This window comes from Larus michahellis, chromosome 4 (genome assembly GCF_964199755.1).
Source record: "Larus michahellis chromosome 4, bLarMic1.1, whole genome shotgun sequence".
In the NCBI taxonomy this organism is placed as follows: Eukaryota; Metazoa; Chordata; class Aves; order Charadriiformes; family Laridae; genus Larus; species Larus michahellis.
Window position 1 is genome coordinate 68,559,158 of NC_133899.1, and position 12,890 is coordinate 68,572,047.

Sequence of the window (12,890 nt, forward strand, 5' to 3'; positions counted from 1 at the left end):
TTGTTTTTGTTTCTTTGCATTTCATTTTGGAACTCATTGTAATGTTTTTCCCTGTTGCTTTATTTTAATGACAGAAAGCCAGCTAGGGTAGGGCTTGTAACTTTGACTATTTTTGCAAGAAAGGAAAACATGTTCACAAATTCATCAGAAATTTTGTCATTCTTATCCATTAAATGTCTGGAATATAGCAATGTTTCCTTGGCACAATTTGACAGCTAGCTTTCTTCTTATGATAAGTGCTGTCTTACTATATTTTTGTAGGGAATAGTGGGAAGAAGGGATACAAGAGAAATATATATATATATTTTTTTTATATTTACTATATATTTACACAGGGTTTTAAAGCATACCTGTCAGATAAATGTGACAAGCCCATCTACAGACACCTAATTTCATATGACCTCTATGGCAGAAAGAAATCCTGAAGAATTCTCTGTATTCCCATGAAGTTTCTAAAGAGCAGAACAGTGTAACCAAACCATGAAATTCTAAAATTATAGCATAGGAAAGAGAGATAAGGAAAAGAATAACTTCTGTGATTTTGGGTAATGTTTGGAAGACTGTAGAAAGGGCTGTGTGTGTGTATGTGTGGTGGGGGTAATGGTGAGGAGGAAATATTTTTCTGGATTTTTCCTATAGGTCTGAAAGCAATAAGAAGAAATTAGTCAAAACAATTTAATTGCAGGAGAATAGTTTTAAAAATTAAGAACTATATTTTCTTAAGTTATTTCCACTCTACAGGAGTTCAGAAATAAGGGGCATTAACTGTACTCACATTTGAAGACAGTTTCCCTTTTCAGAGCTGTTTGAACAGCTCTTAGCCTCAAGGAAAGATAGAGGAATTGGGCATACAGACTTTTGTCTGAAGCAGCCCTGATCTCTCAAGGGAATCCAGAGTTATAATTTTTTTTTCTCCCTATCCACCTCACAGGCTACTTCTGCACATCTACTTAGCTGTCTTGTTACACTGTGTTCACATTTTTTAGATTCTGAAATTTATCATAAATCTGGTATTTTGATTTTCTTTAGTTGTTCTTGCATCCTTGTATTTTGGACAGTTGATGATAAATTAATTGATTGACAACAGAGAGAATGAAATAACTGTCCTTCACTGTTGAATGCTTTAAATATCTTTTCTGTTGTTGTTCAGTGATCCAGTACATGTAATTCTTTCTATTTCTTCTCTCTTTCAGTGGTATTTTTAATACTGGACTCAAAGCATTTCCAGACCTCACCAAAATCTACTCATCTGATGTGAACTTTTTACTGTAAGTATCTGTCCTCACAGCTGGTTTGAATACTGCCATCCTCAGATCCCACGAAAACCTATAGCAAAGGTTTCTCTTTTGGAGAAAAATATAAAATAAGTCAGACAAAGCACTTTTCCTCAAGCTGTATTTCAATGACCATTAGTACCATATCTGGAAAACGCCAGGTCCCCTAGCACTATACATTTGATCTGGATGAGAGACATGGACACACAAGTGCATTTCTCTTGAATTAGCCAAAGCACATGATACACAACTTCCATGCTTTTTGCTTTTATTTTGTTTTTGTAATGGCTATGCAATACCTGAATTAGTCTGAAGTCAGAATATTGTGACACACGGGACCTGTTCTGACATACAGCCTGCTAACATGATGTCACACTGTCAACATTCTTCTAACAAATTTGTACTGGCATGGTGAGCTCATATTGCATGTTTTCTGATATTATTCTTCATTCAGCACCTCGACTGTTGAATCATAGCCTCCATCAGCTATCTGCATTCTTTCTTCTGACTCCACCCTGAGCACAGAAGATTCAAGAGCAGGAGAACTGGACAATCTTTAGAGCAATTATTTATCATTATACCTTTAAAAAGCTCGGTGTTGTCTGAGATCACATTTTTAGAAAGATTTTGGTGAAGACTTATTTTATCCAAAATATGTTGCTTCATACAATTAATGTTTTAATAACGAAAATAAAAGGAGCTTAAAAAGCAAATCGCTAAGGCTGAGAAATAAAGTAGGGCTTTTAAATCACTAGACCAGTAGCACCCTGGTTTCCTGACAGCCTTAGTAGTGAGGTCAGTTCAGGTTGGCACAGTGTGTCTCTAAGAAAGAGAACTACCCGTCTCCCTTCTGTCACTCACCCTTTCTTCATAGGAGTTGAATGAGATGTATGCTCCTTTAGATTGACAGCATAAGCTTCTCTGAACACACTCTTTGCCTAAATGGCCTTGCCCAACCTTACTTCATCATAGAATCACAGAATGGTTTAGGTTGGAAGGGACCTTAAAGATCATCTAGTTCCAACCCCCCTGCCATGGGCAGGGACACCTGCCACTAGACCGGGTTACCCAAAGCCCCATCCAGCCTGGCCTTGAACAATTCCAGGGATGGGGCATCCACAACTTCTCTGGGCAACCTGTGCCAGTGTCTCACCACCCTCATAGTGAGGGTGACACCTTGTAGAGTCACATTTCAAGAACAAATCTATGGTCCAGCTGAGGAACCAAAGCACCAGGACTGACAATTTTCTACTTTTAAGCTAGACTTCCTTAGTGAGGCCATCTCTCATTAACTAAAGTCCTCATCTGGAAAGAATATTCCTACTAGCAAGCTTTGCTAATTTAATTGGATTTGTATCTTCTTGCCTTAGATACAACTAAACAAGTTATTCCTCACTTTTATTTGTCATCAAGGCAGAGAACAATTAGTAATAAAGCTGCTCTGGAGAAGCTCTTTTGGCCAGATATTTGATTGTGGTGTTTTGTCTCCTTTTTCAGCGAAATTGCAGACAATCCTTTCATGACTTCAGTGCCTGCAAATGCTTTCCATGGGCTTTGTAATGAATCTCTAACTCTGTAAGTTCTTCCAGTTTAAGCCACAAGGCAATTACCTCTCTCAAGCATACGGTAAAACGTTTTTAAAAAATAATATCCCTGTCCTACTCACTAGTAGTTTGTAACAGAGAAAGACCATAGACAGGTAGTATCCATAATCTAGTTTGCATAAATCCTTTACTTCAACAGTGATTTGAATCAGGCCTGCTGCTTTTCTTTAAACTGGCTTAACAAAGTGGTTTTGCTTTTGTATGACCCAGTATGACCAGTGAATGGTTATACTGGAGAAAATCAAAGGGAAAAGTTTGCAGAGCTCTCCTTCTGTAAAGCTACAGCATGGTTAGAACCGTGTCTAACTTTTTTGCGACCAAAGTAAGTGGCACATATCGTGAAAACTAATGGGTGGCAAATGTAAGAAGAGTCATATTTGAAGAAAAATGGTTAAATAAATTTCAGTTATGCAAGTCACACTCAATGATGCGAGCCACATGAAAGAGCTGAGGGGAGTGAAAATGACTGTAATATGTTATGACCTAAACTAGGGGGAGGAGCACTAGAATGCAAAAGAGTGAATTCTAAAGAAATCCTAAAAAAAATCCTTTTGCTCTAAGGTGAATTATTCTAAATATTCTAAATTCTAAAAATTCAGGCAGGCCTGACAGTAGAATCATACCTGTTTTTCTAGGTATTAGTTCCTTTAGCCTTCCTTAATCAGTCCTAGCAGAATTTTGTTTCCTTGTTTTTAGTTTGAGTGTGGGAATGTTTTAGCAAAGTGTTTTAGTCTAGTTCTATTTTGCTGTAAAAAGAAGTAAAAGATGGCACACCTGCCACATGGTATTCTTCATTCAGCTACACTCAAGAATGCTGCTGGGCATTTGTTTGACCTTGCACTATAATCGCTGCTTCTTCAGGAGATTAAAATTAACCCATCCGTAAATGTGCTGTTGCCCAGAAAAATTATATGTAAGATGTTAGGTATTCAGGTATTGAAGCAACCCAAAATACACTAATTTATTTTTTTTTGCTTGCAGCAAACTCTACAATAATGGTTTTACCAGCGTCCAAGGCCATGCTTTTAATGGGACGAATCTGGACGCTATGTAAGTAGCAGATCATTCTCTTCTTTCAGAAAAAAATGATATAATAAATACTCTATGCTTGTTGGAGGCTCTCAAATACATATCTTATTTGAATTATTTTTAAGGAGCAAAGAGAGGATATTAATTTCAGCCAGTAATAAAAATATGGGTGCTTAATCTCTTTTGCCATGTGCTTTCATCTACCATGAGTATTTCTAGCTCAGAAATAAAATCACGGCAGGTAATTCCAGTGTGAATTTTGTTCTGGTTTGAAGCTACAATATGATTTCTTTTGATCAGTAACATTTCTAAGACAATTTGGAAGATAATTATGGTATTTTATTTACAAGACAGTTTATTTTAGTAAGTGTAGCACTAATAATGGTAGCAGCCCTTTCACAGAAATCGCTTATCTGCAAGAACATGAGTGGTGTAAGGTGTTGGAAGCAATTCAGAGGAACCAGTCACTTGCACTAGAAATGAGAGATGGGCATCTCAAAAGCATGAAGTGACCATTTCAGCTTTGCCTTCACCTTCTTATTGTAGTTTCTGGAAAATTAATACTTAGTGAGTGAATATCCTTTTTACGCCATACCCAAAATCATCTGCCTCAGTCAGTAACACAGAACAAATCTCAATTCCAGAGGCTCCGTTCACTTTGGCAGAGCTTACTCTCGTCCTATAGAGGCTTGACTGAAGAGTCTGGCTGGCGATCTCATGAGTAAAGAGATTTCTTCATCGCGAGCTCTAAAATTAACCAGAGGCACACGAGGATAGATGTGATTATTTTCACTACTTTATTTTAAATTGGGCTTGGATTCTATAAGAGAATCCTTCACATTGTCTGAATCTTTCCAAGCTGCCTTTTTTTCCTTAACAGCTAGCTAGACTTCTTAAATTTTGAAAAGGTTTGAGTTAAACTAAAGATATGGGATAGGCCTTATTTTACTTACATTAGTTCAGTTACTTTGAACTTGCATATGAGAAAGGAAGTTTTTCATGATGACATAGTGTTTGTACTAGTGCCCACAGAAATTGCAGGATGTAAAATATGCCAAAATGAATCCAGTGTCTTGCCTGAATCCCTCTAAGCTGTATATGCAATACTTAAAGCCTTTCTCAGCCAATACATAATCTGTGTTGGCTCTTCCATTTCTTACATTTTGGTGAAACATAGTTTGGAGATGATTTTGTAGGAATTTTTCTTTTTGCGTCTCTGATAGTGTGCCAGTGCTATTGCTTCTGGCCTCTTCGAAATTTTCCTTATTATTAAAGAATCAAGTGAACATGTAGTTTTAGAAGATCTAGAGTCCTAAACATCTGCTTTATTGGACTGGGTGGAAGTAGAGAAGCAGAAAACACATACTAGGTTCTGCAGATACTGCTTGCTTACTTTCAGAAAAAGTTCGTAATTAGCATTCCTTAAGGGTATTTCAGTATTCTTTAAGGCCTCAAGGGTAGAGGGCCTTACAGAGAGATCTGGACAGACTTGAGAGCTGGGCAATCATCAACCATAAGAGATTTAACATGACCAAGTGCCGGATTCTGCACCTGGGATGGTGTGATCCTGGTTATACACACAAATGGGGGGGATGAGAGGCTGGAAAGCAGCCCTGCAGAAAGAGATCTGGGGGTTTGGGTTGATGGCAAGTTGAATACAAGTCAAGAGTGTGCCCTGGCAGCCAAAAGGGCCAACTGTGTCCTGGGGTGCATCCAGCACAGCATCACTAGCTGCTTGAGGAAGGTGAGTGTCCCACTCTGCACTGCACTGGTGTGGTACCACCTCAAGTACTGTGTGCAGTTTTGTGCACCTCAGTGTAAGAAGGACATCAAACTATGAGAGTGTGTCCAGAGGAGGGCGACCAAGGCAGTGAAGGGCCTCGAGGGCAAAACTTACAAGGAGCAGCTGAGGTCACTTGGTTTGTACAGCTTGGAGAAGAAAAGGCTGAGGGGAGACCTCATGGCAGGGTACAACAGTCTACAACTACAACTCAAAGGGGGTAGCAGAGGGGGAGGTGCTGATCTCTCTGGTGACCAGCGACAGGACATGTGGAAATGGAATGAAGCTGCATCAGGGGAAGTTCAGATTGGACTTTAGGAAAAAGTTCTTCACTGAGAGGGTGGTGGGTCACTGGAACAGGCTCCACAGGCAAGTGGTCGCAGCACCAAGACCGTCAGAGTTCAAGGAGCATCTGGACAGCATTCTTAATCATATGGTTTAGTTTTATGTAAAACTAAAGGAGCAGGGAGTTGGACTCGATGATCCTTATGCATCTCCTCAAACTGAAATATGATTCTATGATTCTAAGTGAATCTTTCTAGAGACTGGCTAGGATGCACTAGTTAAGCAAATTAAAAGAACCCAAAAGAACTACAACCAGGCTTACTTTCAGGGCTTTATCTACCATCAGTAAAAATGGTTTATTACAACAAACAGTTTTCTCCTAATTAAATCATATGACATTTACTTTGAGCAAAGCACTGCTTCAGATTTACAAGGGAAACGGGGGAGATAAACATCAGTGGTAAAGCCTTTATCTGTTTGATAACTACATTGAAATTTCTAAACTAATTTTCTGAAGTAGTTTGGTTACCATATGCCAAGATAAAGTATAATTTTGCTAAGTGGAAGCTTGGAGATTTGTTGTTTCTAGCAGCATTAAGCAGCAAAAGGAAAATATTTCATATTCTTTATTCTAACATTTCTAATTTCAATTCCCATTTATCTACCACTGTACAGCGAAGAAAGTACCTGTTTTCCTCTGTGTCTGATCCAAGGTCCTTTGGACTTGATGAAACTATGAGCAAAAAGGAACTAAGAGAAAAAGAGTGAGGGAAAGAAATTTTAATGAGTTTTGAATTATGACCTCAAGGAGGAAAACAAGTAAAAAGGGAAAACAATTGAAAACAATAATTAATCTTGGACAAATCATTCAAAGACATCAGAAGACATTTTCGGAATCTCAGAGGCTACCTTCTACCACGCATTGTGCCCTCCTACCAGTCTTGCAGTATTAAAAGACCTCAGCAATTCAAGGAGGTCAAAACAATCAATGAAGATATAGATCTGGAACCACGCATAAACAGTTTCCATTATCATACTGAATGATGGCACTACCTAATAAATCTCCTCATCCAATAAGGATCTTTGTTTTATAGCAAACCACAGCATCGCTGTACACGTTTTTTAAAGGCAGGGAAGTACACAACTAGGAATGAAGGGCCGAGTGATACTTCTACTGAGCAGCATTCATCTGAAACTTGAATCCCTCATTCTAACATATTATTAAGGTCCATGAACTACATTACTCCTGCAGACTTTTGCAAAGTGGTGCTCCTGCACCAATGTTTATTTCTGTAAGGAAATTAGTGAGGAATGAAGAGTTTTTAAAACATCTTTCCAGTGAATGGCAAAATATATTTGTGACGAGATTTTACAGAGCTGTCTAAATTACTGAAAAGGAAAGTGTGCAATCTCAAAGTCTAATTACAAAAATAAACTCCAAAAGGATATATTTACTTTGGTACACACTCTCAGGGATCACTCAAAATGCTTGGCTTAGCTCAGAGTCAAGATAAACAATGGTGTAGAAAAAACATAGGATGAAGCCTTAATACGGCTCATTTACCAACGCATCTCTTTTGCCTGTTCTTCCTTTCTTTAACCTTCATTTCATAATCCAACAGGATGCATAGATACATTAACGTGTTACATGTCCAGAGCCCGTTTAATACTATAGTGGTGATACTTCAATGTGTGGCCAATGTGTTATTTTTCTCCTTGTTTATTAAGCTCTGCTGCCTTGCTTTAAAATCAGAAACTGAAAGAAAGCAAGCAGACACTATCAAATAATCCGTAATTCCATAATCCATGGAGGTATTCCAATGAGGAACTTTAGTAAATGTACTTGGCTTTTAACTAAGTGATCCTTTGGAAGAAAATTTTGCAAAACCTCCCTTTTTCTCTAATCTGATTGTTTATTCTTATTCCATCTCTCCCTGTGCTGATAAAATTGGTTGTGGGACTGCAGTAAAACCTTATCAGTGAAATAATCCATTTAAGAAAACAAAACACTGATAAAGGTGTGTCCGGCTACAATATGGGGGATTGCATGAATGACCTTGGACTATGGAAGAAGAGAAACAGAAATCTTTTACACTGAAAGAAGAAAGCTATGTGGACCTATATGTTAGTTAGTTGAAGTAGCTGGTCAGCATTTTTAATTCATACCTTTTACCCCCAGAAGAAAATACACTCTTGGTAAAAATAAAATACTTTGCAAAAATATCTTCAGACCTTTCAGCATTTTTTGGTTTTTCATCTCAGCTGAAGGTTTTGGATATTCAGGATTTTGTTTTTCTTTTGCCATCTCATGCTATTCACATTTGCTCTGTATCTCCAATCTGGTGTCCCTAACTGAGTTCCCAGAATGCCCTCAATAATTTAACTTTCATACTTTTGTTTATTTTTAAGGAAGTTTTCTCATATATATGTATCTCTCCTTTTTGGAGACTATAGCTGCGGTGTACTCTTTGGCTTTCTTGGTCCTACAGAGTTGCTGAATATCAGCACCTGGTGGTTGCTCTTATAAAACAGACTTTAGACTGTAACAAACAGAGCATGCATGCCACTCAAGCTGAAATCAAAAGTTGCTTTTCCTCATGCGGACCCTCTAACCTGTTGCTTTATGAAGCATGGATTGATAATGTCTAAATACTCGCTATCTCTGTCATGCCTTGACCTGACATTGTCCTGTTTTACACAGCAGCAGAAATGCTCTATTACTGTTTCACGTCCTCAGAAAACCCTGTTCAGCATACTGCAGTCATGTTATTTTCTGGTGGGGTTGAGACTTGATGCAATGTTTTCCCCACTTACGCCTGGATCTTTAGTCCATAGAGACTCTGCATTAGTCACTGGCATAGTTAGCTTACTGATCTGATTAAAAAAAAAAAAAAAAGAAAAAAAAACAAACCAAAAGACTTCTTTTACTTGTAGCACTATGAAACCATCAGCATATCCTACTCCAGATTCAGCATTGACTGCTCCAGGTTTCCTGCATACTTTGTATGAGAGCATTCATGTCTATCTGATTGCCTTCCACCAACTTTCCAAAATGACTATTATTCTAGCGTCCCCACTGAGGACAGATATTCCAATTCACCCACGTGATTTTTAAGACTTCCAATATTTGTTTAGACACATGGGCGCCACTCTTGTGGTTTTCTGCAGTGTATTTAAATGACATTCTATACCATTTAGCTATCAATAACAACAGCATCGAAGGCACTCTCAGAAGGAGCTATAGTGGCTCTACAGGAAGTTTCTTTGTCAAATTAATATTTACCAAAGTCTTATTCTTTCCATTTAAAAGAGATACCTATCAAAATAAAAGGGCTTAAACAACTGAAATCATAGAATCATAGAATTGTTGAGGTTGGAAGGGACCTTTAAGATCATCGAGTCCAACCTTTAGCCTACCCTGACAAGAGCCACTTCTAAACCATGTCCCTCAGTACCCCATCTACCCTTTTTTTAAACACCTCCAGAGATGGTGAATCCACCACCTCCCTGGGCAGCCTATTCCAATGTTTAATAACCCTTTCAGTGAAAAAATGTCTCCTAATATCTAATCTAAACCTCCCCTGACGTAACTTGAACCCGTTTCCCCTCGCCCTATCACTTGTCACCAGGGAGAAGAGGTCAGCCCCCATCTCTCTACAACCTCCTTTCAGGTAGTTGTAGAGGGTGATAAGGTCTCCCCTCAGCCTCCTCTTTTCCAGGCTAAACAACCCCAGCTCCCTCAGTCGTTCTTCATAAGGTTTGTCCTCCAGGCCCCTCACCAGCTTTGTAGCCCTTCTCTGGACACGCTCCAACACCTCAGTGTCCCTCTTGTAGCGAGGGGCCCAAAACTGAACGCAGTACTCGAGGTGGGGCCTCACCAGTGCCGAGTACAGGGGGATGATCACTTCCCTAGTCCGGCTCACCACACTGTTCCTGATACTGGCTAGGATGCTGTTGGCCTTCTTGGCCACCTGGGCACACTGCTGGCTCATATTCAGCCGGCTGTCAACCAACACCCCCAGGCCCTTTTCTGCCGGGCTGCTTTCGAGCCATTCTGCCCCAATCCTGTAGCGCTGCATGGGGTTGTTGTGACCCAAGTGCAGGACCTGGCACTTGGCCTTGTTGAACCTCATACCATTGGTCTCAGCCCATCGGTCCAGCCTGTCCAGATCCCTCTGCAGAGCCAACCTACCCTCAAGCAGATCAACACGCCCGCCCAGCTTAGTGTCATCTGCGAACTTACTGAGGGTGCATTCGATCCCTTCATCCAGATCATTGATAAAGGTATTAAAGAGAACCGGCCCCAGCACCGAGCCCTGGGGGACACCACTTGTGACTGGACACCAACTGGATTTAACTCCATTTACCACCGCTCTCTGGGCACGGCCATCCAGCCAGTTTTTTACCCAGCGAAGAGTACACCTGTCCAGGCCACGAGCAGCCAGTTTCTCCAGGAGAATGCTGTGGGAAACAGTGTCAAAAGCTTTGCAAAAATCCAAGTAGATAACATCCACAGCTTTTCCCTCATCCACTAAGTGGGTCACCTTATCATAGAAGGATATTAGGTTTGATAGGCATGACCTGCCCTTCACAAACCCATTTTGACTGGGCCTGATCACCCTGTTCTCCTGCATGTGCCGTGTAATGGCACTGAGGAGGATCTGTTCCATGACCTTCCCAGGCACCGAGGTCAGACTGACTGGCCTGTAGTTCCCTGGATCCTCCTTCCGGCCCTTCTTGTGGATGGGTGTCACATTTGCTAACCTCCAGTCAGCTGGGACCTCCCCGGTTGTCCAAGACTGCTCATAAATGATACCAAGTGGCCTGGCGAGCACCTCCGCCAGCTCTTTCAATACCCTTGGGTGGATCCCATCCGGCCCCATAGATTTGTGCACCTCCAGGTGCTGAAGCAGGTCCCTCACCATTTCCCTTTGGATTAGAGGGGCTTCATTCTGCTCCCCATCCCTGTCTTCTAGTTCAGGGGTCTGGGTGCTCAGGGAACAACTGGTCCTACTGCTGAAGACTGAGGCAAAGACTTCATTAAGTACCTCAGCCTTTTCCTCATCCTTGGTCACTATGTTGCCGGCCCCATCTACTAGAGGACAGAGATAATCCTTAGTCCTCTTCCTATTGCTAATATATTTATGGAAGCTTTTTTTGTTGTCCTTGACAACAGAAGCCAGGTTTAGCTCCAGCTGGGCTTTGGCCCTCCTGATTTTTTCCCTACATAGCTTAACTACCTCTTAGCATCAGGCAATTGTACATTCTGATAGGCCTGACTCATCTATGTGAAAACTGGCAACTAAAACTGCAGCCCCTCCTTGGTAACACATGGTTATGAACTTCCCAAAAATCTCTGGCTGGCTGTTTCTATTTGTAAGTTTGAAGATTTTTATCATGTATGTAAATTATTATATTTCAGGTTTATCGCTCACTGTGCTGTTCAAATATCAGGGGAAACTATTTCAAAATTGGACAAGCAATTATCAGGTTGTATAATAATGTCTAGTTACTAAAACAGACAGGCTTTATTAGGTCAGGCAGGCTTTTGTGCCCTTCAGAACTACAACCTAGATGTTGAAATCTTGGATTAATTACTAGCTCTTGCTCTGGTTTTAATTTTTGTATTAGTTTTGCAGACAAAATCATGGGGAAATTTGCAAACTGAAGCAAATGCTCACACCAAAAGCGAGTAGGTTGTCATTTCAGAATATGAAAGTCACCTCTCAGAAAACACACATGTCAGGTGATACTAGAATGCCATATATGTCTAAAGAATTAAAGCTTATTTCCAACAACAATAACTGAGGAGATGAAGTAAGCTATTTTCCTCTGTACGAAACAAGGCTTTAGGCATGGGTGATGTCCAGTGAATAACATGCCAGAAGTGTTACTGTGGCTTGGCTCCCTAAGCCTTCGTGCTGTGTAACCCAGCCAAAGTGCATTTGCTGCTCATTTCTCACTATGGTGATCATTATAAGCTTATATCCAGTGAATGTTATGGAAAATTTGCCAATGACTTCAACCAGGACAGGATTAGAATCTTTACTTGTTTTTTTCCACACCAAGAAACAATTGCTCTGACTTTATTATTTTTACAGCTAAACCCCAGTTCAGCTATCTGAATTTGAAAGACTCTTCCAGCACAAAGATAAAATAGTGGGCCTGTGCACTTTCCTGAGTCAATTCAATTATCTCCACAGCCACCATCTCAAATGGTGTTTTTGTTACAGAACTTACAATTAGGAAAGGTTTGACCTTTGTATCTTTACCACTAACTGGCACAGTGGGCATAGCTCACAGCAACTTCATGGGCACCCTTTGAAACCTGTTGTGACAACCTTTCTATTGTAATTTTTGCCTTCCCAGGTACCTCACAAGCTAGCTTTAAAGTGCTTACGATAGTTATACTACCAAACATCCCTCTGTTCTCGAGGTATTACTGCCTGCATCTGTAGTATCAAATTCTTTCTCCTTTCATTTAATTTAATTTCTTTAATAGGTCCGGTCTGGACATCTTATAATTTCTGTGCCAACTGCACTGTAAAATTTTATGAAATTTTTTTTAAGATAATAAAATAAGAATTTTTTTTAAGATAATTATGTTTAAATTCTGAGCAATGTCACCTGGCTTCACTTGGGCAATATTGTTGGTTTTCTCCTATTTCTCTCTTTTGCTGCTGATCTCATCATTGGGAATTTTCTCAGAATTTTCTTTTATTTACCCTGTGAAACGTGACTTCCATAAGGCAAACTTGCAATCCTTGCAAAGTTTCTATCCTTCAACTGGACTGAAGACCACATCGTGTTGTCTTGAGCAATGCTTTATGGTCATCATCTGTAGTCATCTTCTTTCTGTTTGTTCTTGCATTACAAGGCCTCCACCAGCCCTGTGCCCGTGTTGGTGAAATGTCAAGC

General features: G+C 40.0%; 1 protein-coding gene across 1 annotated transcript in view; it reads left to right on the forward strand.

Moving 5' to 3' along the window:
- TSHR (thyroid stimulating hormone receptor) overlaps positions 1 to 12,890 on the forward strand; it is a 71,877-nt gene that overhangs the window by 41,488 nt on the left and 17,499 nt on the right. Inside the window, exons 5-7 of the mRNA XM_074582452.1 lie at positions 1,194 to 1,268; positions 2,772 to 2,849; positions 3,860 to 3,928. Of these exons, the coding sequence (XP_074438553.1) occupies positions 1,194 to 1,268; positions 2,772 to 2,849; positions 3,860 to 3,928 (222 nt within the window). The remainder of the gene's footprint in view (positions 1 to 1,193; positions 1,269 to 2,771; positions 2,850 to 3,859; positions 3,929 to 12,890) is intronic.